Raw genomic sequence first — 27,634 nt, 5'->3', positions numbered from 1 at the left:
ATATATTTTTTTAAAAAGATAAAAAAAAAAAAAAAGAACCAGACTTGAAGTTGATCGAAATTTAATTTTATCCACACATCTTTTGACTTTGTTCTCCTCATCAGAAAGCCTAAGCAAGGGTCCCTGGATAGTTCAGTTGTTTAAGGGTCTGCCTTCAGCTCAGGTCATGATCCCAGACTCCTGGAATGGAGCTCTGAGTTGGGCTCCCCACTCACTGGGGAATCTGCTTCTCCCCCTTCCCCTTTCCTCAGTCATGTGCTCTCTCTCTCTCAACTGAGAAAATGTTTAATCCAAAAAACAAACAAAAAAAAGAGACAGAGAGACAGAGACAGAGACAGAGAGAAACCTACATGTAAGAGAAACTGAGATGAATGAAGTTTATACCGGAAATAGGATAGTTCCTGCATATTCCTCAGTATCCTAGGTTCCTTACAAATGACAGGAGAGAAAATAGGAACATTACAGGGGAGGATCTGGCAGACAGCACCAAGCCAATAAAAGAAGTTCACATCAACTGAATGGAAATAAACTGCTTTCAGCACCTAATGCACATCAAAGGACACACCACTGCTGGTGCTTTTCTGTAGACTGGAAACAGGAATTCAGAATATAAACCTAATTTTGAAAATATACTGGATATACATACTCAATTCAATCACTATAGGATCTGTAGAGGCTGCTTTTAGGTAAGCAGGCTTGAGCAAAGGAGTGGAGGGAGGGCCCCAGTGACCACTTGGCTGAGACCAGACAGGCCCAGTGGGGGACCCACCTCAACATTCCCAAGGCTGTAATGAACCAATGGGCTTCTGAAACCAAGTATGATGACCAAAACTGGGAAGGTTCCACATGTTCCCCATAACTCCCCTTTAAGAAACACCCCTACTCACTTTCCTTCCAGACAAGCTCTCCTGTGCCCTTCTGCCTGCTGGTCTTTTAGGTATTCAGTTAACTTCTCCAGCCTTTGTCCTACCTCTGGGGAATTCTGACAGTGCTGCGGGATGGGCTTCCAGCCAATCATGGACCCTCGTCTTGGGGCCCCAGGCAACTGACAGAGACACTACACTGAGACAGCACAGTGTCCCTGTGCTAGAAATAGCCAGTTTAGTCTTTTTAAAATTTTAAATCCTGGGGCGCCTGGCTGGCTCAGTGGGTTAAGCCTCTGCCTTCGGCTCAGGTCATGATCCCAGGGTCCTGGGATCGAGCCCCGCATCGGGCTCTCTACTTGGCAGGGAGCCTGCTTTCTCCTCTCTTTCTCTCTGCCTGCCTCTCTGCCTACTTGTGATCTCTCTATCAAATAAATAAAATCTTTTAAAAAAAAATTTAAATCCTGAAGATTTATGTATTTTTTTTCTTCTTAAGATTTTATTTATTTATTTGACAGACAGAGATCACAAGTAGGCAGAGAGGCAGCAGAAAGAGAGGAGGGAGCAGGCTCCATGCCAAGCAGAGAGCCGATGTAGGTCTTGATCTCAGGACCCCAAGATCATGACCTGAGCCCAAGGCAGAGGCTCAACCCACTGAGCCACCCAGGCGCCCCTATATAACCTTCTTTTTAAAGATTTTATTTATTGGAATGCCTGGGTGGCTCGGTAAGTTGGGCATCAGCCTTTGGCTCAAGAATGTCTCTCACACTGGTGGGGGGTTTCCTTGCTCAGCAGGGAGCCTTCTCCCTCTGCCCACTGTTCACCCTACTTGTGCTCTCACTCTTTTCTTACAAATACATACAACTGTTTAAAAAGATTGTATGTCCTTCAAAGAGAGCGAGATAGAGAGCACAAACAGGTAGAGGAGCAGCAGGAGAGGAGGCTGCTGGCCGATTTTGGAGCTCGCTGTGGGGCTGGATCCCAGGGCCTCGAGTTCAGGACCTGAGCTGGAGGCAGAAAGCAGACTCTTAGCCAACAGAACCACCCTGGTCCCCAAGATTTATTTATACTTTAGAAAAGATGGAGACCGGCAGAAGAGGGAGAAAGAGAATGTCAAGTAGACTCCCCTTTGGGCACAGAGCCAGAAGCGAGGATACCAGCCCAGGACCCTGAGATCCCAACCTGAGCTACGACCAACAGTCCAAGCTTAGTCGACTGAGATTTTCAGGTACCCTTCTTTAGTGGACTTTCACATGCTAAAGGTGGAGAGATGCACACACTCACATTTTAGAATGAGAACTTTCCAAACTTTTCTGGACTCATGCCCACCACGTTCATATCTGCATTTCCAGCTGATCGAAAATCCAGATGAGCTCAAATGAGAAATGATTTCCCTCTCTGATATCCCAGGACCAGACCTCATTAGCCACAGGAATCCCGAACTTGACACCTTCCCCTCCGGATCTGCCACCAGTGGAATATTGTCACTCTCGTGGGACTTTAATTCAAAGTGACAACAGCTGATGCCCTATCAAAGCCAGGTTGGGGATAGGACAAAACGCTCTGGGACATAGAGAAGCATTCTAAAGAACTAACCGTGAGTATACCTTCTGAAAAACAGGTGAACAGAGAAGCCAGAAGCACCCAGACTCAAGGCATCCCCATCTGCAGCTTCTAAACACTAGGGTCTGTGGAGAACAGAGGACACGGCTCTGCGGGGACACCAGGCTCACCTGAGAACCGGCCATTTCTGCCTTGACCTCCACCTCTAGATTTCATCCTCAAGAGGGATCTGTGGGAAATCACAGCTGCATCAGGAGAAAATGCCCTGAAATCCAGCAACAGAGCTTCTTGTCCTCATACCGCTCGCCCGCGGGCAGGAGCTGGAGATGCAGAAAAGGCCCAACTTCCCAGTCCTTTGTGTCAGGAGCAGCTCAGAATCTGTGAGCTCCCGTGAGGACACCCATCCCTGCATTTTCCTCACCTGCTTTGTGGGGAGGGAGGGGTCCCCTCCCACCGCCCCTCACAACTTCGGCGTCAGCATCGGAACCGCGGGCTGCAGGGACCCGACCCTCCCAGACTCATGGAGCAGAGACCCTGTCACCTCTTCTTGACCAAAGCAGCAAATCCACTCTCAGAAACCCACCGAAAGCCCTCAGACTTCCCCCTGGCCTCCCTGAGAATCTCCTGGAGCCCTTAATTAACACAACAGTGTAGACAGAATCTGAGGGGGAGCCCAGTGGAGAAGATCCTTTCTGAAACTCCACAGGTGACCCTGTTGGGAAGGAACTGGGGAGGTCACCAGGTCAAGCAGGGGAACCAAGGCTGGGGCTGGGAGCAGAGTTCAAGCCCAGTTCGAGCCCAGCCTTCTCCAACATCAGAGTTTTGGGAGACTGACATCCTCTCCCTCTTTCTGCTACACAAAGGGAGATAACCTGACAGACTGAAATTTCCTGTATAAATGCAAATGTCTCTTTCAAAGTAACACAGGATTTCAGAGCTTTTCCTTTATCTGCCTTTGATTCAAAATACCCAGCCAAAAATAATGCTCAGGCCAAGGAGACATATTTTGGGGTAACAAAGAGCCCTTCAGTAGGTTTTTCTGTTCATAAGGACCTGCCACACAGTTGTCCACAGTCCATCTACTTTTTACCCTCCCATCAGCGATATATGAAAATTCTAATTCTCAGCATTCTCAGGAAAATTGGATGTTATCCTTTTTCTTTATTTTAGCCATTCCAGAAAACACTGAGTGGTTTCTCAGTGTAAAGTATGCAGTTTTCTTACAACCTTTGTCTTGCTGACTGAATGAAAACCACTTGGAAAACATCAGGTTGAACAAAGAAAAAAGCAATTAATGCTTCAGTGAGACTCCATTTCCAAATAAGTAACCTTTCTCTTCTCCATAAACCTCTTCTCACTTCTCAGCCCTTTGTTTCAGGAACCTGGTTCCACCCCAACAACATGATTAACAGCACTGGCAACACAGATAAAATTCTTCTGGAATTCAGACATAATCCAGTATTTTCCTACAAACCCCAGCCCCTTCCTCTGGGTGGGCTGCGGGTTTCACACCCCGACCTACTGAGGCCTCCTTGGCTGGCAAAGCAATGAAGCTCCCGCTGCCCTTGATCCCCAGCTCTGTCTGCACGTTCTGTTCCGGGTCTGAAGCATGGAGGTCAGGTCACACAACAGAATGAATGTGAGGAGAGGAATATTTGTTTTTCCTGTGCTGTTCTCAATGACATCAGACAGCTTCACTAGAAAAAACAAGTTCTTAAGTATGGGCACGAGAAAGACATGAGGCTCAAAGAGAAGGTGAGACTTCTGTGTCACCGTGACTTAAGGAGGAGGAAGTGGGACTTAGAACTTCCAAGGAGGGGATTGTAATCAGGGAAAGAAATGACTAAATATTTATGAAACAATGTTCATTACAATGTTTCCCTCCAGGTGGACCACATTTTTTTTTAATTCACTTTTTCACTTTTCAAAGATTGTTTATGCACCACACCCAGTGCTCCATGCAATATGTGCCCTCCTTAATACCCAACTACAGGCTCACCCAACTTCCCACCCACCCCCTCCAAAACCCTCAGTTTTGCTTCATCTCCCCTTCTGATGTCCCCCGACTAACTTCTCTGCATCATGCAATATCCTCCGTGTTATTCCTTATGCTCCACAAATAAGTGAAATTGTATGATAATTGACTGTCTCTGCTTGAATTAGTTCACTCGGCATAATCTCCTCCAGTCCTGACCATGTTGATACAAAAGTTGGGTATTCGTCCTTTCTGATGGAGGCATAATACACCATTGTATATATGAACCATTGTAGATATGGACCATATATACACCACTGTATACACACACACACACACACACACACATACATATATATATGTATATATGGACCACATCCTCTTTGTCCATTCATGAGTTGAAGGTCATCTTGGCTTGTTGCTCACTTTGGTGACTGTAGCCATGGCTGCCATGAACATTGGGGTACAGATGGCCCTTCTTTTCCCTATGTCTGTATCTTTGGGGTAAAGACCTAGGAGTGCAATTGCAAGGTCATAGGAAAGCTCTATTTCTAATTTCTCAAGAAATCTCCACACTGTTTTCCTACGTGGCTGCACCAACTTGCATTCCCACAAACAGTGTAAGAGGGTTCCCCTTTCTCCACATCCTCTGAAATACTTGGTGTTTCCTGTCTTGTTAATTTTGGCCATTCTAACTGGTGTAAGGTGGTATCCCAATGTGGTTTTGATTTGAATCTCCCTGATGGTTAATGATGATGAACATTTTTCATGTGTCTGTTCTAGATAGGTAAGTCTTTTTTTTTTTTTTTAAGATTTTAATTATATGACAGAGAGAGAGAGATCACAAGTATGCAGAGCAGTACGCACAAGAGGCAGAGGCGGGGAGTGGGGGGGAGCAGGCTCCCTGATGAGCAGAGAGCCCCATGCTGGGCTTAATCTCAGGACCCTGGGATCATGACCTGAGTCAAAGGCAAAGGCTTTAACCCACTGAGCCACTCAGGTGCCCCTAGGCAACTCTATCTGTATCAACTGCTGGGGTGCCTGGGAGACTCAGAGGGTTTGGCTTCTGCCTTTGGCTCATGATCTCAGGGTCCTGGGATGGAGCCCCATGTCAGGCTCTCTGCTCAACAGGGAACAAGCTTTCCCTTCTCACTCTGCCTACTAGAGAACTCCCTCTGTCTGTCAAATAAATAAATAAAATCTCTAAGAAATATATTTTATTTGAGAGAATGAGAGAGGCACTTGTGGTGCTGGGTGGTGATGGGCAGAGGAGACAGAAACCAACTCACCACTGAGCAGGGAGCCCGATGCAGGGCTCATGACCTGAGCCTAAGGCAGATCCTTAATGACTGAGCCACCCAGACACCCCTAGTACTACATTCATGAACGCACTGAAGAAGGGAGGAAGGTTCGGCACAGCAGGGAAATAGCTTTCCTGAAGGATCTCCCAACCACACTGGATCTGACCTTGACTGGGGTTACCTACCTGGGAAACGAGGGAGCAACCACAGCACATGCCCAGCTGATCCAGCCTTTCCACTGTCCAGGTGGCTTCTTCATCTCAAACATATATTCTACCAGGTGACATCTTAAAGCTGCCCACATGATTGCATCATCAAACACCTTCCTCCATAACTTGTCATGGATCTAGGCAGGGAAGTACAATCATCACGGACATCCAACAGCATTAGTCCTCAGGAAGACGCAGGAGGTCCATCAAATCATCGGGATAAGGCAGAACTTACCCACTCTTGAGAAAACCACATTAGCCATCTCTTCTCGCCATGACAAGTATTCATCAACTGACACAAGCAAGAGCTGCCTGTGCCTCTGCAGTGACTAAAGGGAGCCACCTCTGGGTCCCTACCCACACGGGAAAAAGTTACTCACATTTCCTTTTTATAAGTCTTGTCCTTCTCTCAAAGGATGGTGCCTTCCTCAAATTTCACTTAGATTGAATTCCCACATCCCTGTTCTTAACGCCTTAATACCCATTGGCTTTCCATCTGTCTAATCTCAATTAAGCATCTTCTGAAGACATGCTTTCCACAACACAGGCAAAAGAGAACAGTTGTGGTTCTGACATAGCTAGAAAGAAAAATGAGGGTTAACACAACTAGAGATCTGGAGATAGGTAGGTCATAAAACAAGTAGTAGTTATTTTTTTACATCTAGGAAGTCACGTGGGAAACTCAACACAGTTGTCCTCCTTTACATGCTAATTCCTTCTTTTAAATATTTTTTTGTCTCTTCCTGGGCTACCACATCACTCCAATTGGGAAATATTTCTCTTTCTTATGGGGTATCTATGACATACATAGCATGGTCATACGTGCATGTGTACCTCACAGACACATGAAAACCACCCTTAGTGCAGGATGTGGGGCACCTGCTTTCATTTGGGGCCAAGGGACAGTACTATAGAGTCCCAAGTCTATGTCCAGAATATGTCATTTTGACTAAAACATACTTAGGGAAGCTCTGGTGGAGGGGGAGTCTTCTCTATGGGACATGGGAAGGAAGGCATTGGAAGAAAGGAGTGATGGTGGCTCACTAGGATAGAGTACAGATGTCATATGAGACATTCCACTAATTTGTCACCCTATAGCATGCTGACTCGGAAATGCAATAGTGAGAAGGGCTCCTGTCAGTACAAGGCCCTGACAACACTACTGGCTACACAAAATCAATGCCAAATACAGTATCATGGAGTACATGAGCTAAAACACCAATAATACCTCTATGTCACAAAGCTTGGTAATACATAATACACAGTAATATCATCCTATTCACAAAGAGGAGAAAATCATAGCATAGACTGGGGAAAAATAATCACATATCCCTTAAACCTTCAGAGCACTGGGAAAATGGTGTCCTAGGTATACTGTTTTACTCCAGTACCAAACAGGTGATTGATTTGATCAGCTCCTACAACCCGCAATGAAACAGATGAACTCTAGACGTAGAATAGCACATCATTCATGACATACTCATATCCATATGTTAAACACTAGTGTTTTATTGAATCACGTAGGTGGCTAAGTGGGTTAAAGCCTCTGCCTTTGGCTCTGGTCATGATTCCAGGGTCTTTCGGATCCAACCCCACACTGAGCTCTCTGCTCCACCAGAGCCTGCTTCCTCCTCTCACTCTGCCTGGCTCTCTGCCTACTTGTGATCTCTTTCTGTCAACAAAATAATTAAAATCTTTTAAAGAAAAAAGTTTTATTAATGAAAATACATTAATTTCATACATACACTGAGTAAGTAATACATATCAAATCCACTTTATTGTCTCCATTTGAAATACAGAACACACATGTGCAAAAGTATTCAAGTGTTGTCATAAGGATGTGGGAGTACCTATTTCCAAAATTTCAGGATTGAGGTACATTGCTCAAAAATGTGTATGTGCAGTGGTATGGCATTGTAGGGAAGAGTTAGCTACCCTCCTGCAGTCATCTGTCAGGATTTCCTCATTTAATCACATCAAGTCATACTCTCTAACAATTGTACTTAGGAAGATACATTCAGAGTTCACTGCATGGCTACCTTTTTTCTCTTAAAAAACAATAAGGAAAATGTCTTATTTCTAATATTGAGGAAGATCTTTAGTGTCAATACATGCAGAAGTGTGTGCTCTGAACACCTAGCCCACGGAATCTTACATCAGTGTTATAACCGTAAGCACCATCTCCACTGAGTTGTAATTCGTATGTTGTATATCATACGGTCCTCTTCCATGGAAAATTAGGTACAAATGAGTCCCAGTTAATGGAGCAGGACATCTAATGCCTTTGACGTAGCAACAATCAGCCCCATATTCTTACACACCCAGGAGGAACAGAGAAACTTTCGAGAGTGATTTCAGAGGAAACACATTAATATTGTTAATCACAAATCTCAAATAGGGTTAATGTAAAAATTTAAAAAGACTGAAATCCTTATATATATGAAAAAGTCCATCCCCTAAATCTGTTCAACAGACTACCATATACATTTTCTAAGTGTTCAAGTCTGATTTCTCCTTATAATCACTATTTTCATGCAGGGTAATGTCTGAGTAGGGTGAATAATGTATTCCATTGACTTGATTCCTGTAACATTCTTTGGCATCTGATGTTCAATAGTTTTCTAAACATTGCTAACTTTCAATTGACTTTCCTTAATGCACTCTCTGGTGTGTGCTCCAATGTATACTAAAATGAAGGCCTCTCCGCATTCACGATGTTCCAAGGGTATGAGTCTAGTATGCATTATGACATATTGAGTAAGAACTGAATTCCAGTTACAGGCTTGACCATGTTATTTACATTTCACACTTTCAGTCCTGTATGAAAACAACGATGTGAAGAAAGGTGGGAGTCCCACTGAGAGGTCAGACACGTTCTTAGTATCTGTACACTTACTCTATTTAAAATCTCTCATATGGAGTGAGGAGGGAGCAGTCCTTAGGCACTCTCTCACATTCATTACATCCATAATATTCTCTGCAGGACGAATTCTGTGATGTGCATTAAGAGTTGTGTACTACTAGAGGTTTGGCCACATTATTCATCTGGTGTCTTTCCAGTATGAATTCTCTGTTTAGAAGGCATGCATGCTGGACAAAGGACTTGCTACACTGGTTATATTTGTGAGGTTATTATGTAATATGAATTCTCTCGTAGGCATGAATCAGTGACCGGTCTTTAATCAATTTTGCTCACATTCTCTTTTTCTTTTGTTCTTTAAGATTTTATTTATTTGACAGAGAGATGGAAAGAGAACACAAGTAGAGAGGAGGGTCAGTCACAGGGAGAGAGAAAAGCACGCTGGCCACTGAGCAGGGAGCCTGAATCAGAGCTCAACCCCGGGACCCTGGGATCATGACCTGAGCTGAAGTCACCCCCATAACCGACTGAGCCACCCAGGTGCCCCTGTTCTTACATTCTATACACTGGTAAACCTTCTATCTAGTATGAATATTATGATGTTTAGTGAGGACTGAGTGCATGTAAAAGACTAACAACATTTTTTTTTAATTGTAAGGATTTTTTAAAAATTTATTTATTTGAGAGAGAATGAGTGAGAGAGAGCATGAGAGAGAAGGTCAGAGGGAGAAGCAGACTCCCCAAGGAGCTGGGAGCCGGATGTGGTACTCGATCCAGGAATTCCGGGATCATGATCTGTGCTGAAGGCAGTCGCTCAACCAACTGAACCGCCCAGGAGCCCCGCTTAACAACATTCTCTAATTTGGTAAGGTTTCTCTCCAGTATAAATCCTGTGATGTCTAGTAAGTGTTGAGCTGTTTATAAAGGCTTTGCCACACACTTGACATTGGTAAGTTTTCTCTCCAATATGAATTCTGTAATGTTGAGTAAGGCCTGAGTTGTGGTTAAAGGCCTTACCACAGTCTTGATATTGGTAAGATGTCTTCCCGTTACGAAGTCTTTGAAGCTGACTAAGCCTTGAGCACCAGTTAGAGACCTTGCCGCATTTTTGGAATTTATAGGGTTACGCTCTAGTATGAGTTCTGCTATGTTGACTGAGGTGTGAGTTCACCTTAAAGGCCTTGCCACATTCCTGACACTGGTAAGGTTTCTCTCCAATATAAATTCTGTGATGTTGTATAAGGTTTGAGTTGTGAATAAAGGCCTTGCCACATTCTTGACATTGGTAAGGTTTCTCCCCATTATGAATTCTGTGATGTTTAGTAAGTTGTGAAGGGATGGCATAGGCCTTACCACATTTTTGACATTGGTAAGGTTTCTCTCCAGTATGATGTTGAATAAGGGATGACCTCCAGTTAAAGCTCCTGCCACTTTAACTGGTAAGGTTTCTCTCCATTATGACTTCTGTAATGTTGAATAAGAGTAGGGCTGTCCTTAAAGGGCTTGTCACATTCTTCACATTGGTAAGATTTTTCTCCACAATGAACTCTCTTATGCTTAGCAAGACCAGACCTCCAGTTAAAGGCATTGCCACATTAGTGACATTGGCAAGGTTTCTCTGCACTATGAGTTTTCTGATGCAGAGAAAGATTTCGCCTCCTGGTAAAGGCATTGCCACATTCCTGACATTGGTAAGGTTTCTGTCCAGTATGAATTTTCTGATGCTGAGAAAGATCTGACTTCCTCATAAAGGCCTTGCCACATTCCTGACATTGGTAAGGTTTCTGTCCAGTATGAATTTTCTGATGTTCTTTAAGGTTTGAGTTCTGGATAAAGGCCTTGCCACATTCTTGACATTGGTAAGGTTTCTCTCCGTTATGAATTTTTTGATGTCTAGTAAGTACCGAACGGACGGGATAGGCCTTACCACATTCATGACATTTGTAAGGTTTCTCTCCAGTATGAATTCTGTGATGTCGAATACGGTCTGAGTTCCGGATAAAGCTCTTGTCACATTTGTCACATTGGTAAGGTTTCTCTCCAGTATGAGTTCTGTGATGTTGAATAAGGGATGACCTCCAGTTAAAGCTCTTGCCACATTCTTGACATTGGTAAGGCTTCTCTTCACTATGAGTTTTCTGATGCCGAGAAAGATTTGCACTCCTGGCAAAGGCACTGCCACATTTTTGACAGTGGTAAGGTTTCTCTCCAGTATGAATTCTGTGATGTTGAGTAAGGGATGACCTCTGGTTAAAGCTCTTGCCACATTTTTGACATTGGTAAGGTTTCTCTCCAGTATGAATTCTGTAATGTTGAGTAAAGGATGACCTCCAGTTAAAGCTCTTGCCACATTTTTGACATTGGTAAGGTTTCTCTCCAGTATGAATTCTGTGATGTTCAATAGGAGTTGTGCTGTCCTTAAAGGACTTGCCACGTTCTTCACATTGGTAAGATTTTTCTCCACAATGAACTCTCTTATGCTTAACAAGACCTGACCTCCAGTTAAAGGCATTACCACATTCTTGACATTGGTAAGGTTCCACTCCAGTATGAATTCTGTGATGTTGAGTAAGGTTTGAGCTGTGGTTAAACCTCTTGCCACATTGTTCACACTGGTAAGGTTTATCTCCACTATGAATTCTCTGATGATGAATAAGTTTTGACAATGATGTAAAGGCTTTGGCACATTCATTACTGTTGTAATTTTCCCCTGCAATATGAATTTGGTGCGGTCTATTAAGACTTGAGTGATTGTTAAAAGCTTTGCCACATTCTTGACATTTGCAGGGATTCTCTCCGGAATAGATCTGCGAATGTTCATTTGTTGATAAACAGTCCTTAATGCTTTGACCAGCTTCGTCGCATTTGTATACTTTTTCTCCAGTATGCATTTGCTGATATTGAGATAATGTTGAGTGGCAGTCAAAGGATTTACCACATTCCTTAAAGATGTAAGTTTTCTCTCCCTGAGGAATTATCTCATTGATGTTTAGGCTTGAGGACTGACTAAACATGGTCCCTGGTTTATTAGATGTGAATGGGCTTTTTCCCTCATGAATTCTCTGATGATCAGCAACACTGGAGGACTGGTTATGAGCTTTCCCACATTCATTATCTTTATGAAGACTGTCTCCCAAATGATGACAATTATGTATACTGAAGTTAGAGATTGGATGAAAGCCTTTCCCACATTTATAACATTCATAATAGTTGTCTGCAAACCTAGCAATGACACATCTGTGAACACAGGAGCCCTGTTTCAGTATTTTCTCAAATTCAGTGCACTGAGTAATTCTGTCTTCAGTGAAAAGCCTTTGGTCATACTGTAGGGTCGACTCCTCAGTGAAGTCCCTCTCATATGAATCCCACTGAGGACTTTGTTCATTTCCAAATCTCTGATTTAACGTCAGACCAATCCTATTTTCCAAATGGCTCAAATCATTACTCTCAGCATGGACTAGGTTACTTTCCAGATGTTCCAAGTGGTCTGTCCACAAATCGCTATGGTTGCCTATCTGATTGGAGCTTGTGCTGACAGAAACACACTGCTCTGCAGAAACAGTTGACTTAAAAAGGGAGGTTTTCTGCAGCGGTTTATATCCTTCACCATTTAGGGCAGTGACATTCTCATTAAGGGCCATTTCCTTGGTTTGGGTGTATCGTCCAGGATTTCTGTGAGGCACTTCCCTCTCCCCATCATTGTCCCAGTCTGTGCATAAGTATAAAATCTCAACAGCACTATCTTTGTATCTCTGCGTTGACCCATTCTGGAAAGAACCTTCGATGCTACACTCGAGCAGGAAACTCTGGGTCTCATGTGAAGATACAGCTGAAAGATACCAAATAAAAGTTAAACTATTGCACTTACTACATTCTGAAGAATATACTGAAGACTTCTAATAGAGAAGCATCAAGTCACTCAGACAAAGTCAGAAAGATGGCTGACAAGGAGTCATCAGGACCTCATTTCCTCATAAAAATGTAACATGGTACACAACATATTGACCATATACCCTAAGAGATAATTCTGTGATATGGTCTCAGTGTAGCAGAAATGTCTTTCCTGTATCTCTAACAATCACAAAAAGGATATTGTTGGGCTGGCAGGAAGGGCTTACTAAAGAAGTCGAAAGTTCCCGCCATAAGACCTGAGCTCGGACAGGAGAACAAGGGCCCAAACAGGAATCTGAGACCCCCGCCACGGGCTCCTGTGGACCAATGGGATCCCGACGAGCAGGCGGGATATCCAAATAAGGGAAACTTACCAAAAGACCCCTGAGCTTTCCTCAAGACCCTTAAAAGCCCCCTCCTCCCTGCCTTGGGCGCGACTTCAGCCACTCTTCTTTCCAGAGTCGCGGAACCTCGCCCGAGGGTGCCCACCTCCTCCCGGTGCAACTTTCTCGGCTCCCCTTCACCTGGGCCTTGAAACTTCGCCAGAGAGCGTTTTTAATAAATCTTGCCTTGCACCCACTTTGCCTGGTGTTTTGTTTATCTCGCCGGAAAAAAAAAACTTTACAGATATGAGCTCAAACTTAGCAGATGAATGGAGGATATGGAAACAGAAAACTGAACTGAATCAAACAAGAGTACAGTAAAAAAGGAATGTATCAAGAACAGGAAGAATTGTTTGGCAGAAAAGATCAACAACACTGACAGCCCATGAATTAAATAAAGAATAACAGAAAAAAGAATGACTATAATGACAAGTAAAGAAGTGAAAGCTGACAAAGTATAACTGACTGTAGGAATAAAATTGTAAGAGGCAACAATATTTGAGGGGGGAATCACAAGATTCTGGGTGGAAGCTAGAGAGAGAGGGAATCACATGCAGGCATCACACTGAATACACAGTGTGACTTGAGCCTGTATCCCAGGACCCTGAGATCAAGATCTGAGCAGAAATCAAGAGTCAGAACTTCCCCATGTGAGGCACCAAGCACCCAATTATTTTTTAACTCTTATCTCTGTGGTAACGTTCTCACTGTTGTTTTTTTACTCCTTGAGTATCCTTATGATTGCGACCTTAAATTCTCCATCAAGCTCCTTACTTACTGTTTCCATTTTATCTCTGACCTTGTTCTTATCTGCTGGTTTTCCTTAGGATAAATTCTTTCATCTTGGCATTTCTCTAAGTCTCTACTTGCCTCTGTCCATTAGAAAAGTCAGTGATGTGTCCTGTTGTATCCTTCAGACCAGTGGTCTGCAGAGTCTCTCCTTGCCTGATATGGGCAGTGTTTGGTCCCTGGCCTGAATGCGGACAGTTTGAACTAGGTGAGCTCTGCTCCAATTGTGAAAGGAGACCTGACATCAACTCCACCAGGACTGCAGCCCTGCAGAGTCCCTGCTCAGGAGACGTGATGTGGACAGGGGATGACCTTGCTTAGCCTGAGGCAAGCCTCACTGAGAAGCATAGTCCCCTCATATCACAGGGGGTGAGGCCTGGTGCAAGCAAGACAGACAGCCAGTGTCCTCATGAATGGGGCTCAGTCTTCATACTACAGGACAGGAGAGGGCTCCCATGTTTTGGAAGCCACATGGCACTGAATGTTTCCTCTCAGGAATGTGCTCCTAGACTACTGAATACTCTCCCCACTCTGCACCCCAAGTGTTCTTCAGATGACTGTTTCCACACCTGGTGCCCCCAGGTTGTTTGCCAGCCTTCTCTCCAAGATCACCCAGGTGTCCTCTTGATTGTATCCCATCGAAACCTGCTGACCATTAAACCTCCAGGTTTTAAGATGTGCTGGTTCCAAGAACTCATGAAATTCAGCCCTTCTCCATCTCCAAGCCAATGGCTTTGGGAAACCTCCTTAGGCATTCCCCTGAGTGCTCCTGTGTCAAGAAACCTACTGCACAGCGGGGGCTCCCTGCCCTCTACAATGCTATACTCCTTTCCTCCCTAAACCATGTCTCCACACTATCTCCATCTTCTTGTGGCCTCTTTTCTACTATTACTTGAGGAGTTTCTCCTGACACTCTTCAGCCCAATGTCTGATAAATTTAGAATGAACTGACTTTTACCTAGTGGTGCTCATCACAGGACAAATGAGTCTAGGACCCTCCTACGCCACTGCCATTTCTTCTCCTAGAATTAGGAGAATTAATTGTTTTAATCCTGTTAAAACTCATATGGATTTTATAAAGCTGTTACACAAACCAACACATTAAAAATTAGTTTGGTTTCTACACAACAAAGAACAATTCCCCAAACAGAGACATCATACATTATGGCAAACCCCCCAATAAATGCTTCCAATTTAACATAAGGATAGAGGTCATACCAGAAACAATGAAAAGTGCAATATACTCTGCAGGAAGCCTAGTTACCTAGATACAGGCTTTTTTTTTTTTTTTCCACCAACTTCACTTCAGCGATTTATTTTTAGATTATATTAAAAACCTCATTAGGCTCCCTGAGGGAAAGAGTGTTAACCACTAACAGAGGCAGGGGAATAAAGGAAACGGAAAGATAAGCTGAATCAGTAACAAGGAGAGCTCGTGGAAACATTCGTCCGGGGTCTCTGTAAATGCTACAAGAAACTCAATGCCAAGACCAGGTGAAATGACTTGAACTTGGAGCGTCATCTTTTATCCCCAGGCTAGGAAGGGCTAGTCAGGCTTGTCAAAGTGGCATATGTCCTTATTATGATTTCCAGATGGGATGTGGGAGCATGTGCAAGGCGAGGAAGAGACCTCTTTAAAGACTGTAAGCCAAGTGCTCTGTGCTCTCGCCCGACAGAAACGTGCAGCAGAGCTTCCCGCGGACAGGATGAGAGGTGGGTGGGCACACCAACACACTGGCTGCGAGATTAAATGGAGTGTTGGGTGAAACATAGAATTTATTCATGTATTTACATAATTTATAATCTTTAAGCCATGGTCTCATAAATATAGACAACTTTACATATGCTAAGCAACAGCAATTATTCACTGGAATAATTGAAACACAATAAATCTTGAAGTGATCTACACAAAATGCAATCTCTACCAAAACTCCAATTCCATTTTTGCACAAAGATCAAAATCCATCCTAAATTTACGTGGATGTCATGGGATAACCCATACCCAAAATAATCTGTAAAGTGAAGAGAATATATCCTGATTTATGGCATACAAGGCAGAGATATCAAACTAATGTCCTATAGACATGACGTCCAGAGTAGAATAATGGAGGAGTCTGGCTGAGCTAGATTTGCACATCACCAATATTAATGTGAATGACAATGAACTCAAGATCCTGTTATAATTTATAGTCTGATTTGGATGTTTGGGTGGTGTGTGAGTTTCTACTTTTCACACATGTGCCACTGATCAACAATGCATGCTCCACTCAAAATTCCAGGGCTGAATCCCGATAGTTTCAAAGGTTCCTAAAAAGGGGGCAGAGCATACAGGTGAGTATGGAGTCCTTTGCTTCCCTTTACTCTTTATTCAAGCCAACCCAATCCTGCATAACAAACTTAACCCAATCACACTTCTCTGGACCTCCTCTTATTTTTCTTTCTTCAATTTCCCCTACCACCATACTTATGGAAATAGCTCGCTTCTGCACAAGAAATGCAGGTGCAAATTGCTTCTGTGTGCAACACTGGGTTTTGTACCTTGGACCTCACTGCATCCATGGCCTTTATCAATTTCAAGTTTCCCCTGCATTTTTACTAATACCCATGGTCAGGATACAGGAACACTTCTTTGAACCTAGGCTTCCCTCTGAAAACTGACTTTGCCTAAAATAAGCAGCTTTACAACCTAGTTGCACTTTCTGGTCTTCTGCAAAAAATCCACTTTCATAGAAAAGCCTTCCTGATGCTCCTCAGTGGTGAGAGGAGAGTGACCAAATTCAAGGAAATGGAGTTAAAAAGCTCTCACAAAAATGATTGTTCTTCCATGGACGGTCTGATCTGCTCTTCCTGAGCTGCCTGTGAGGACCATAGGCTCTTCTTGGTCTTCCAGTTCCCTTCTTTGCTCTGCTGGGCACATGCTTCTCTTTCCCTGTCCCTTCTCTTCTACATTAAGGAACATTTATCTCCACTGTGATACAGATCAGTTTGCTTTCCTAGGACTTTATCCTACTGTGAGTACTTAGGATTAGCCTCTTTGGAAGAGTAGGTTTAGTTTTCTTTACCTGCAACTTCTTAAGACAATACAGTAATCTACACATGTATATGCTTCTTGATATCCATCTTGATTTCCTTTCTATTAATATAAACATTAAAACATCCCATTACCTTAGGTGTACAACATGGGGATTCAACAACTCTATAGGTGCTACTATACTCACCAATAGTAGCTAACTAATATCTGGCACCAATAAATGCTATGGGAAAACCATTGGAGGAGTTCCCTGTATTCTTTTCAGCCCACGGAAGCCTGTACTTCCCATTCCCACTTCCTCATGTTGCCCATCATCCTTCTCCATTCCACAATGGTAACATTCAGGCTATGCATTGTATTTGTGTCTCTTTCAAGCTTTTTTCTTTGTATCTTGTCATTTGTGGTATGTGGTTTGACCCAGAAGGTGTTATGTGATGTGAACTAAGTGACATACAAATACCGTATGTATTCACTTATATGTACAACCAAAACAACAACTTAAATGAACAAACAAGAAACAGACCTATGAATGTCTATTTTGTTTTGAATAAAGTACATGGATAATCTTAATAAATATAAAAATTCCAAGATGACGGGGCACCTGGGTGACTCAGTGGTTAAAACCTCTGCCTTCGGCTCAGGTCATGATCCCAGGGTCCTGGGATCGAACCCCACATCGGGCTCTCTGCTCTGCGGGGAGCCTGCTTCCTCCTTTCTCTCTCTGCCTGTTTCTCTGCCTACTTGTGATCTGTCTGTCAAATAAATAAATAAAATCTTTAAAAAAAAATAAATCCATCTACAAAAAAAAAAAAATTCCAAGATGACACACATTCTATACTGTAACCCGTTGGTCTGTAACAGTGTTCCAATACTGGCAGAAGACAAGAGGTTCCCAGGTTGAAATTCAAGTGTCTTATGGCTCATGACACAGCAAACATCATAAACATCTTCATCACACTAATTCCACTGGGCAACCGCCCACCCCCAACTCATACAGGGACACACTGTACATGCAGTGGGTTTGTGTTAAAGACTCTGAGCATAGGAAACCCCAGTATCTTCAGGGAACATCTAGCATATATGCCCGATCCTTGGCCATGAAAATAGCCCATCTGTTTTCCTGTACAATAAACTCACCTGTCCTCGACCCAAGATCAAGATGCTATCACTATACTACCAAGCTTTCTCATTCGCAAATATGAATGGAATGACCATTATAACTAAAATGTCAATCAAGGAAACGCTCACGCAGATCACGAGGTCACCACATGACTTCAAGGAAGAGTGACAATACTGTATAAGGCACATGTGTGATTTGTCTCAGATAGCCAACAGTACAGAAACATTTTCCTTCATGATTTGCTGCTCACTTGGTGCTGCTGTACAGTCACATGCAGGGTAAATCCCAAAGTCAATATACCTGGAAGGTCTGACTTTTTAAATCTTCCAACCATCGGCCATAGGGCCAACTGCGAATGTCTGGAAGATACCCAAGATGCACACTGTAGCACCAAAGACACATCCCTGACAACTCTGTGAACCTAACAAAGTAGCATTAATCCAATGTCATCGTAGAAATCTTTCACCCATAAGCTGTCAGTGTGGGTGGGAGTCCATTACAGACAATGTCCACGGATTGCCTATTCCCGTTTAGATGAACCTACCTGGCTAAGGGGAATTGTCAGCACCTGTGACTGACTTGGGTGTCCAGCCAATGCTCTGAACTAGGGCATTCTCTGTTCTTTGTCTGGGTAGCTATGCATGTTCTAAGTCACTTCACATGGCTGACCCTATCCTCCATTCTTACACCATTAGACACCTGAACAGAGACCCTAGACAACCTCAGAGCCTCTCTTACAGGCTTTTTGGGAGAAAACCAAGCCAGCAGGACTGACCAAGCATTTAGCATAGCCTCTTGCTCTGCATGAGCAGGATGCCTCATCAGTGAATCTGGCCAGCCTCAGAGCCCAGTCTACAGTCCTGACCTGCAACAGAGAATGGCCTTCAGTCCTGCCCCATGTTCAGCATCACCTGTGTATCTTACTACATTACCCAAGGGCTACTACCTTTCCTGAAGAAACCATCTATGAATGTTTTCCCAGATATAGGGTCACAAGGTCTAGTCCCCAGATAGTCACCTGAGACTGTTTAAGAAAGCAAAGGTGGTGGGTTGCACCCCAGAACAACTGACATGGTAATAGAAGGCTGGGCACAGGGCTCCACATTTAAAGTGTTCCCAGTGATTCTGACCAGACAAAATTTGACAACCTCTGTAGGAACTAAGTCAGAACACACACCTCGCTGGTTCTCACTGGTATTGTTTGGCAACCTTTTTCATCTTCAACATCTACTCTGTCATGTGACATCTTTAAGATATGCCCACCTTGGGGGAGGAGTCAAGATGGCGGAGAAGTAGCAGGCTGAGACTACTTCAGCTAGCAGGAGATCAGCTAGAGAGCTTATCTAAAGATTGCAAACACCTGCAAATCCATCGGCAGATCGAAGAGAAAAAGAACAGCAATTCTAGAAACAGAAAAACAACCACTTTCTGAAAGGTAGGACTGGTGGAGAAGTGAATCCAAAGAGACAGGAAGATAGACAACGGGGGGAGGGGCAAGCGGCGTAGCAACGGAGCACAAAATCAGGACTTTTAAAAGTCTGTTCCGCTGAGGGACATCGCTCCGGAGGCTAAACCGGGGCGAAGCCCACGCGGGGTTGGCATGACCACAGGTCCCGCAGGGTCACAGAAGGATCGGAGGTGTCTGAGTGTTGCAGAACTTGCAGATATTGGAAAGGGAAAGCCGGCTGTAGAGACAGAGCCGACAGTAAGCTCGCAGCTCAGTGTTGCCTTGAACCGGTCGCAGGCATGGTAAGCTCGGAGCGCGGCCGGAGGTTAGGCAGACGCAAGTTACTAGGAGCTGTTCTCTGAGGGCGCACTGGGGAGCGGGGCCCCGGGGTCTCTGGGCCGGAGACCAGGAGGCTGCATTTGTATTCCCGTCCTCCGGAACTCTACGGAAAGCGCTCAGGGAACAAAAGCTCCTGAAAGCAAAGCCAAGCGGATCACTCAGCCCGGCCCCTGGTAAGGGCGGTGCAATTCGCCTGGGGGAAAGGCACTTGAGAATCACTACAACAGGCCCCTCCCCCAGAAGATCAACAAGAAATCCAGGCAAGACCAAGTTCACCTACCAAGGAGTGCAGTTTCAATACCAAGGAGAGAGCAGCAGAATTCCAGAGGAGGAGAAAACAAACGACTGAACTCATGGCTTTCTCCCTGTGATTTTATACTCTTGCAGTTAATTTAATTTTTTTCTTTTTCATTTTTTTTCTCTTCTTCTGCTAAATTTTTTTTAACTTTTACCCTTTTCCTTTTTAATGTTTTTTAACTAGTTTATCTAATATATATATATATTTTTTCTTTTTTTACTTTTCTTTCTTCATTTTCTTTTTTTTAATCCTTTTTTTCTTTATTTATTTTTGAACCTCTTTTTATCCCCAAATCAGAAGAGATCCCAATCTCTTCAATCTTTTTTTTAAATTCTTGATTGAATTTTTAATTCAAAATCTTTTTTTTAATTCTTTTTTTCTTTCTTTCTTTTTGAACCTCTTTTTATCCCCAAATCAGAAGAGATCCCAATCAGAAGAGATTGGGAGATCCCAATCAGAAGAGATCCCAATCAGGAGATCCCTCACCCAATTGTGAGGGGGGAGAAATCCCCCCTCACGATTTAGGATCTCTTCTGATTTGGTTAAAGCATATGTTCCTGGGATTGTTGCCACCCTTTTAGTATTTTACTTGCTCCTTCATATAATCTTAGCTGGACAAAATGACAAGGCGAAAAAATTCACAACAAAAAGAAGAACAAGAGGCAGTACCGAAGGCTAGGGACCTAATCAATACAGACATTGGTAATATGTCAGATCTAGAGTTCAAAATGACAATTCTCAAGGTTCTAGCCGGGCTTGAAAAGGCATGGAAGATATTAGAGAAACCCTCTCCAGAGATATAAAAGCCCTTTCTGGAGAAATAAAAGAACTAAAATCTAACCAAGTTGAAATCAAAAAAGCTATTAATGAGGTTCATTCAAAAATGGAGGCTCTCACTGCTAGGATAAATGAGGCAGAAGAAAGAATTAGTGATATAGAAGACCAAAAGACAGAGAATAAAGAAGCTGAGCAAAGGAGAGACAAACAGCTACTGGACCATGAGGGGAGAATTCGAGAGATAAGTGACACCATAAGACGAAACAACATTAGAATAATTGGGATTCCAGAAGAAGAAGAAAGAGAGAGGGGAGCAGAAGGTATACTGGAGAGAATTATTGGGGAGAATTTCCCCAATATGGCAAAGGGAATGAGCATCAAAATTCAGGAGGTTCAGAGAATGCCCCTCAAAATCAATAAGAATAGGCTCACACCCCGTCACCTAATAGTAAAATTTACAAGCCTCAGTGACAAAGAGAAAATCCTGAAAGCAGCCCAGGAAAAGAAGTCTGTAACATACAATGGTAAAAGTATTAGATTGGCAGCTGACTTATCCACAGAGACCTGGCAGGCCAGAAAGAGCTGGCATGATATTTTCAGAGCACTAAACGAGAAAAACATGCAGCCAAGAATACTATATCCAGCTACGCTATCATTGAAAATAGAAGGAGAGATTAAAAGCTTCCAGGACAAACAAAAACTGAAAGAATTCGCAAACACCAAACCAGCTCTACAGGAAATACTGAAAGGGGTCCTCTAAGCAAAGAGAGAGCCTACAAGTGGTAGATCAGAAAGGAACAGAGACAATTTACAGTAACAGTCACCTTACAGGCAATACAATGGCACTAAAATCATATCTTTCAATAGTTACCCTGAATGTAAATGGGCTAAATGCCCCAATCAAAAGACACAGGGTATCAGAATGGATAAAAAAACAAAACCCATCTATATGTTGCCTCCAAGAAACTCATTATAAACCCGAAGACACCTCCAGAATTAAAGTGATGGGGTGGAAAATAATTTACCATGCTAATGGACATCAGAAAAAAGCAGGAGTGGCAATCCTTATATCAGATCACTTAGATTTTAAGCCAAAAACTGTAATAAGAGATGAGGAAGGACACTATATCATACTCAAAGGGTCTGTCCAACAAGAAGAACTAACAATTTTAAAAATCTATGCCCCCAACGTGGGAGCAGCCAACTATATAAACCAATTAATAACAAAATCAAAGAAACACATCAACAATAATACAATAATAGTAGGGGACTTTAACACTCCCCTCACTGAAATGGACAGATCATCCAAGCAAAAGATCAACAGGGAAATAAAGGCCTTAAATGATACACTGGATGAGATGGACATCACAGATATATTCAGAACATTTCATCCAAAGCAACAGAATAGACATTCTTCTCTAGTGCACATGGAACATTCTCCAGAATAGATCACATCCTCGGTCCTAATAGATCACATCTTCAGTCCTAAATCAGGACTCAACCGGTATCAAAAGATTGGGATCATTCCCTGCATATTTTCAGACCACAATGCTCTGAACCTAGAACTCAACCACAAGAGGAAGTTTGGAAAGAACCCAAATACATGGAGACTAAACAGCATCCTTCTAAAGAATGAGTGGGTCAACCAGGAAATTAAAGAAGAATTGAAAAAAATCATGGAAACAAATGATAATGAAAATACAAAGGTTCAAAATCTGTGGGACACAAAAAAGGCAGTCCTGAGAGGAAAATATATAGCGGTACAAGCTTTTCTCAAGAAACAAGAAAGGTCTCAGGTACACAACCTAACCCTACACCTAAAGGAGCTGGAGAAAGAATAAGAAAGAAACCCTAGGCCCAGCAGGAGAAGAGAAATCATAAAGATCAGAGCAGAAATCAATGAAATAGAAACCAAAAAACAATAGAACAAATCAACGAAACTAGGAGCTGGTTCTTTGAAAGAATTAATAAAATTGATAAACCCCTGGCCAGACTTATCAAAAAGAAAAGAGAAAGGACCCAAATAAATAAAATCATGAATGAAAGAGGAGAGATCACAACTAACACCAAAGAAATACAAACAATTATAAGCACATACTATGAGCAACTCTACGCCAACAAATTTGACAATCTGGAAGAAATGGATGCATTCCTAGAAACATATAAACTACCAAAATTGAACCAGGAAGAAATAGAAAGCCTGAACAGACCCATAACCAATAAGGAGATTGAAACAGTCATTAAAAATCTCCAAAGAAACAAAGCCCAGGGCCAGATGGCTTCCCGGGGGAATTCTACCAAACATTTAAAGAAGAACTAATTCCTATTCTCCTGAAACTGTTCCAAAAAATAGAAATGGAAGGAAAACTCCCAAACTCATTTTATGAGGCCAGCATCACCTTGATCCCAAAACCAGACAAGGATCCCATCAAAAAAGAGAGCTATAGACCAATATCCTTGATGAACACAGATGCAAAAATTCTCACCAAAATACTAGCCAATAGGATTCAACAGTACATTAAAAGGATTATTCGCCACGACCAAGTGGGATTTATCCCAGGGCTACAAGGTTGGTTCAACATCCGCAAATCAGTCAATGTGATACAACACATCAATAAAAGAAAGAACAAGAACCATATGATACTCTCAATAGATGCTGAAAAAGCATTTGACAAAGTACAGCATCCCTTCCTGATCAAAACTCTTCAAAGTGTAGGGATAGAGAGCACATACCTCAATATCATCAAAGCCATCTATGAAAAACCCACCGCAAATATCATTCTCAATGGAGAAAAACTGAAAGCTTTTCCACTAAGGTCAGGAACACGGCAGGGATGTCCATTATCACCACTGCTATTCAACATAGTACTAGAAGTCCTAGCCTCAGCAATCAGACAACAAAAGGAAATTAAAGGCATCCAAATCGGCAAAGAAGAAGTCAAATTATCACTCTTCACAGATGGTATGATACTCTATGTGGAAAACCCAAAAGACTCCACTCCAAAACTGCTAGAACTTGTACAGGAATTCAGTAAAGTGTCAGGATATAAGATCAATGCACAGAAATCAGTTGCATTTCTCTACACCAACAACAAGACAGAATAAAGAGAAATTAAGGAGTTAATCCCATTTACAATTGCACCCCAAACCATAGGATACCTAGGAATAAACCTAACCAAAGAGGCTAAGAATCTATACTCAGAAAACTATAAAGTACTCATGAAAGAAATTGAGGAAGACACAAAGAAATGGAAAAATGTTCCATGCTCCTGGATTGGAAGAATAAATATTGTGAAAATGTCTATGCTAACTAAGGCAATCTACACATTTAATGCAATTCCTATCAAAGAACCATCCATCTTTTTCAAAGAAATGGAACAAATAATTTTAATATTTATATGGAACCAGAAAAGACCTCGAATAGTCAAAGGGATATTGAAAAAGAAAGCCAAAGTTGGTGGCATCACAATTCCGGACTTCAAGCTCTATTACAAAGCTGTCATCAACAAGACAGCATGGTACTGGCACAAAAACAGACACATAGACCAATGGAACAGAATAGAGAGCCCAGAAATAGACCCTCAACTCTATGGTCAACTAATCTTTGACAAAGCAGGAAAAGAATGTCCAATGGAAAAAAGACAGCCTCTTTAATAAATGGTGTTGGGAAAATTGGACAGCCACGTGCAGAAAAATGAAATTGGACCATTTCCTTACACCACACACAAAAATAGACTCAAAATGGATTAAGGACCTCAATGTAAGAAAGGAATCCATCAAAATCCTTGAGGAGAACACAGGCAGCAACCTCTTCGACCTCAGCTGCAGCATCTTCCTAGGAACATCGCCAAAGGCAAGGAAGCAAAGGCAAAAATGAACTTTTGGGATTTCATCAAGATCAAAATCTTTTGCAAAGCAAAGGAAACAGTTAACATAATCAAAAGACAACTGACAGAATGAGAGAAGATATTTGCAAACGAAATATCAGATAAAGGACTAGTGTCCAAAATCTATAAAGAACTTAACAAACTCAACACCCAAAGAACAAATAATCCAATCAAGAAATGGGCAGAGGACGTGAACAGACGTTTCTGCAAAGAAGACATCCAGATGGCCAACAGACACATGAAAAAGTGCTCCATATCACTTGTCATCAGGGAAATACAAATCAAAACCACAATGAGATATGACCTCACACCAGTCAGAATGGCTAAAATCAACAAGTCAGGAAATGACAGATGCTGGCGAGGATGCGGAGAAAGGGGAACCCTCCTACACTGTCGGTGGGAATGCAAGTTGGTGCAACCACTCTGGAAAACAGCATGGAGGTTCCTCAAAATGTTGAAAATAGAACTGCTCTATGACCCAGCAATTGCACTACTGAGTATTTACCCTAAAGATACAAACGTAGTGATCCAAGGGGGCACATGCACCCGAATGTTTATAGCAGCAATGTCCACAATAGCCAAACTATGGAAAGAACCTAGGTGTCCATCAACAGATGAATGGATCAAGAAGATGTGGTATATATACACAATGGAATACTATGCAGCCATCAAAAGAAATGAAATCTTGCCATTTGCGACAACATGGATGGAACTAGAGCGTATCATGCTTAGCGAAATAAGTCAAGCGGAGAAAGACAACTATCATATGATCTCCCTGATATGAGGAAGTGGTGATGCAACATGGGGGCTTAAGTGGGTAGGAGAAGAATCCATGAAACAAGATGGGATAGGGAGGGAGACAAACCATAAGTGACTCTTAATCTCACGAAACAAACTGTGGGTTGCTGGGGGGAGGGGGGTTGGGAGAAGGGGGGTAGGGTTATGGACATTGGGGAGGGTATGTGCTTTTGGGTAAATTGGAAGGGGAGGTGAACCATGAGAGACTATGGACTCTGAAAAACAATCTGAGGGGTTTGAAGTGGCAGGGGGGTGGCAGGTTGGGGTACCAGGTGGTGGGGATTATAGAGGGCACAGCTTGCATGGAGCACTGGGTGTGGTGAAAAAATAATGAATACTGTTTTACTGAAAATAAATAAATTGGAGAAAAAAAAAAAAAAAGATATGCCCACCATGTTTAAATCAATTAATATCCTCTCTCCACACACTCCATGCATCTGGGCCTCAAAGAGTACAGTTATCTCTGTCATCCAATAGCAACTGGTCCTCGAGACAGCAGGGAAAACAATACATCATGAGAAAAGCATCAGATGTCCTAGACAGCTACAATTCCCAGAAAGGCATCTCTGTCCCATTTGCTCATCCTGACTAGCTTCCTTAGGCCTTACAGTGACCAAAGGGACCTCTCTACCACATCTTTGTTCACATTTCAAGACTTTGCCATATTTCATTTCCACAGCACTTAGCTTCCTCTCAAACTGTCACAACATCATGTTTTATCTGTCCTCACAACTTCCAGTGCCAAGTGCCTGAACTAATTCTGTGGCCCAGTGATTGATTTTTGCTTCTCTTCTAGTGCAGTGGTGGCAAAATTGTATTTAAAACATACATAGGCCTCACATGATCCTGTTATCAACCATTTACAGTGGCATTAGAAAACTCCAAGCTACCCCTAAGGCTAAGCAAGGTCCCGCCTGGCTTAGGTGGGAGGGGGAGTACAGTGACAACGAGGTTTCCAGAACACAGAAGGGAAAGTCAGCTGTGATGCCTCCATCACTGAAATAGAGATGGGACAGAAGAACTGGACAGGCTTTGGGAAAAAAGAAAGTACAATTTTTCTTTCTAGACTCAGAGTCAGTAGTGTAGTCTTGGACGAGGTCCTCTCCACAGATGAAGAATGCAGGCCAATGTTTCAGCCTAGATCTGCTTCATCTCTTCCATTGGGCTGCTCCATCACTCCTAACAGAACACTGTCTTCTGTTTAAGTTAGAACATCTACTCAGCACCCAGCCCTGTCCCATCTTTGTTTCCTTCAAGTAAGTGTTAAAAAACAAAACAAAACAAAACAGGATTTGTGAAATATCCACATTTTTTTAAAGATTTTATTTTATTTATTTGACAGAGCGAGATCACAAGCAGGCAGAGAGGCATGCAGAGAGAGAGGAGGAAGCAGGATCCCTGCTGAGCAGAGAGCCCGATGTGGGCCTCGATCCCAGGACCCTGAGATCATGACCTGAGCCGAAGGCAGCGGCTTAACCCACTGAGCAACCCAGGCGCCCACATTTTTACCTAATCAAATGCTGACACTGAAGTGACCAACACTGATGACATCACTTCCTAGAAGGGAAAAGAAGAGTAACTAAGGAACTCTTACTTGTCCAACTGCAAAGGCAGTAATGAAGTCTATCAATTTAACTACATGGAATTTATAATGCTCCCTGGAGAATTACTCTCACATTTAAATTAAATTTAGAATACCATGTCACTCCTTGGAAACTCTTGTTAAAATCTCTATTGAGGTAGGTAAGCAACAGGTCGACACAGGAATAAGGAAAACAGAGTAGATCCTACAGGAATAAAACCCAGTTATGTAAGGGACAATTTGCATGGGGAGATTCTCAAACTAAGATACACCAGATGTAGCAAGCATAAATTCAATACAATACAGAAAAGAAAACTATTTCTATTATAAATCTAGAACCTCTTTGCTTGCTAGGAAATCACCACTTTTCAAACTTGGAAATGACCTGGTTTGAGCCAAGATTCCTTTTCCTTCTGAAGATATAGGTATACACACATATATATGTACATGTGCTTCTTCCTACTTAGTTTTGGGACTTCAAAATCTGCCTTTAGCTTAATATGACACATTGCATTCTGTGC

General features: G+C 42.6%; 1 protein-coding gene and 1 pseudogene across 1 annotated transcript in view; both read right to left on the bottom strand.

The window, feature by feature from the left end:
* Positions 1-1,018, bottom strand: part of LOC122913330 — a 93,313-nt pseudogene extending 92,295 nt beyond the window's left edge.
* Positions 1,019-10,163: 9,145 nt separating this feature from the next.
* Positions 10,164-27,634, bottom strand: part of LOC122911699 (zinc finger protein 345-like) — a 42,170-nt gene continuing 24,699 nt past the window's right edge. Inside the window, 1 exon segment of the mRNA XM_044256669.1 lies at positions 10,164-12,600. Coding sequence (XP_044112604.1) covers positions 10,187-12,600 — 2,414 coding nt within the window. The 3' untranslated portion in view covers positions 10,164-10,186.

Source organism: Neovison vison, chromosome 7 (assembly GCF_020171115.1).
Source record: "Neovison vison isolate M4711 chromosome 7, ASM_NN_V1, whole genome shotgun sequence".
Lineage (NCBI taxonomy): Eukaryota > Metazoa > Chordata > Mammalia > Carnivora > Mustelidae > Neogale > Neogale vison.
Note: the sequence above shows the minus strand (reverse complement) of the source record. Positions and strands in the feature narration are given on the sequence as shown.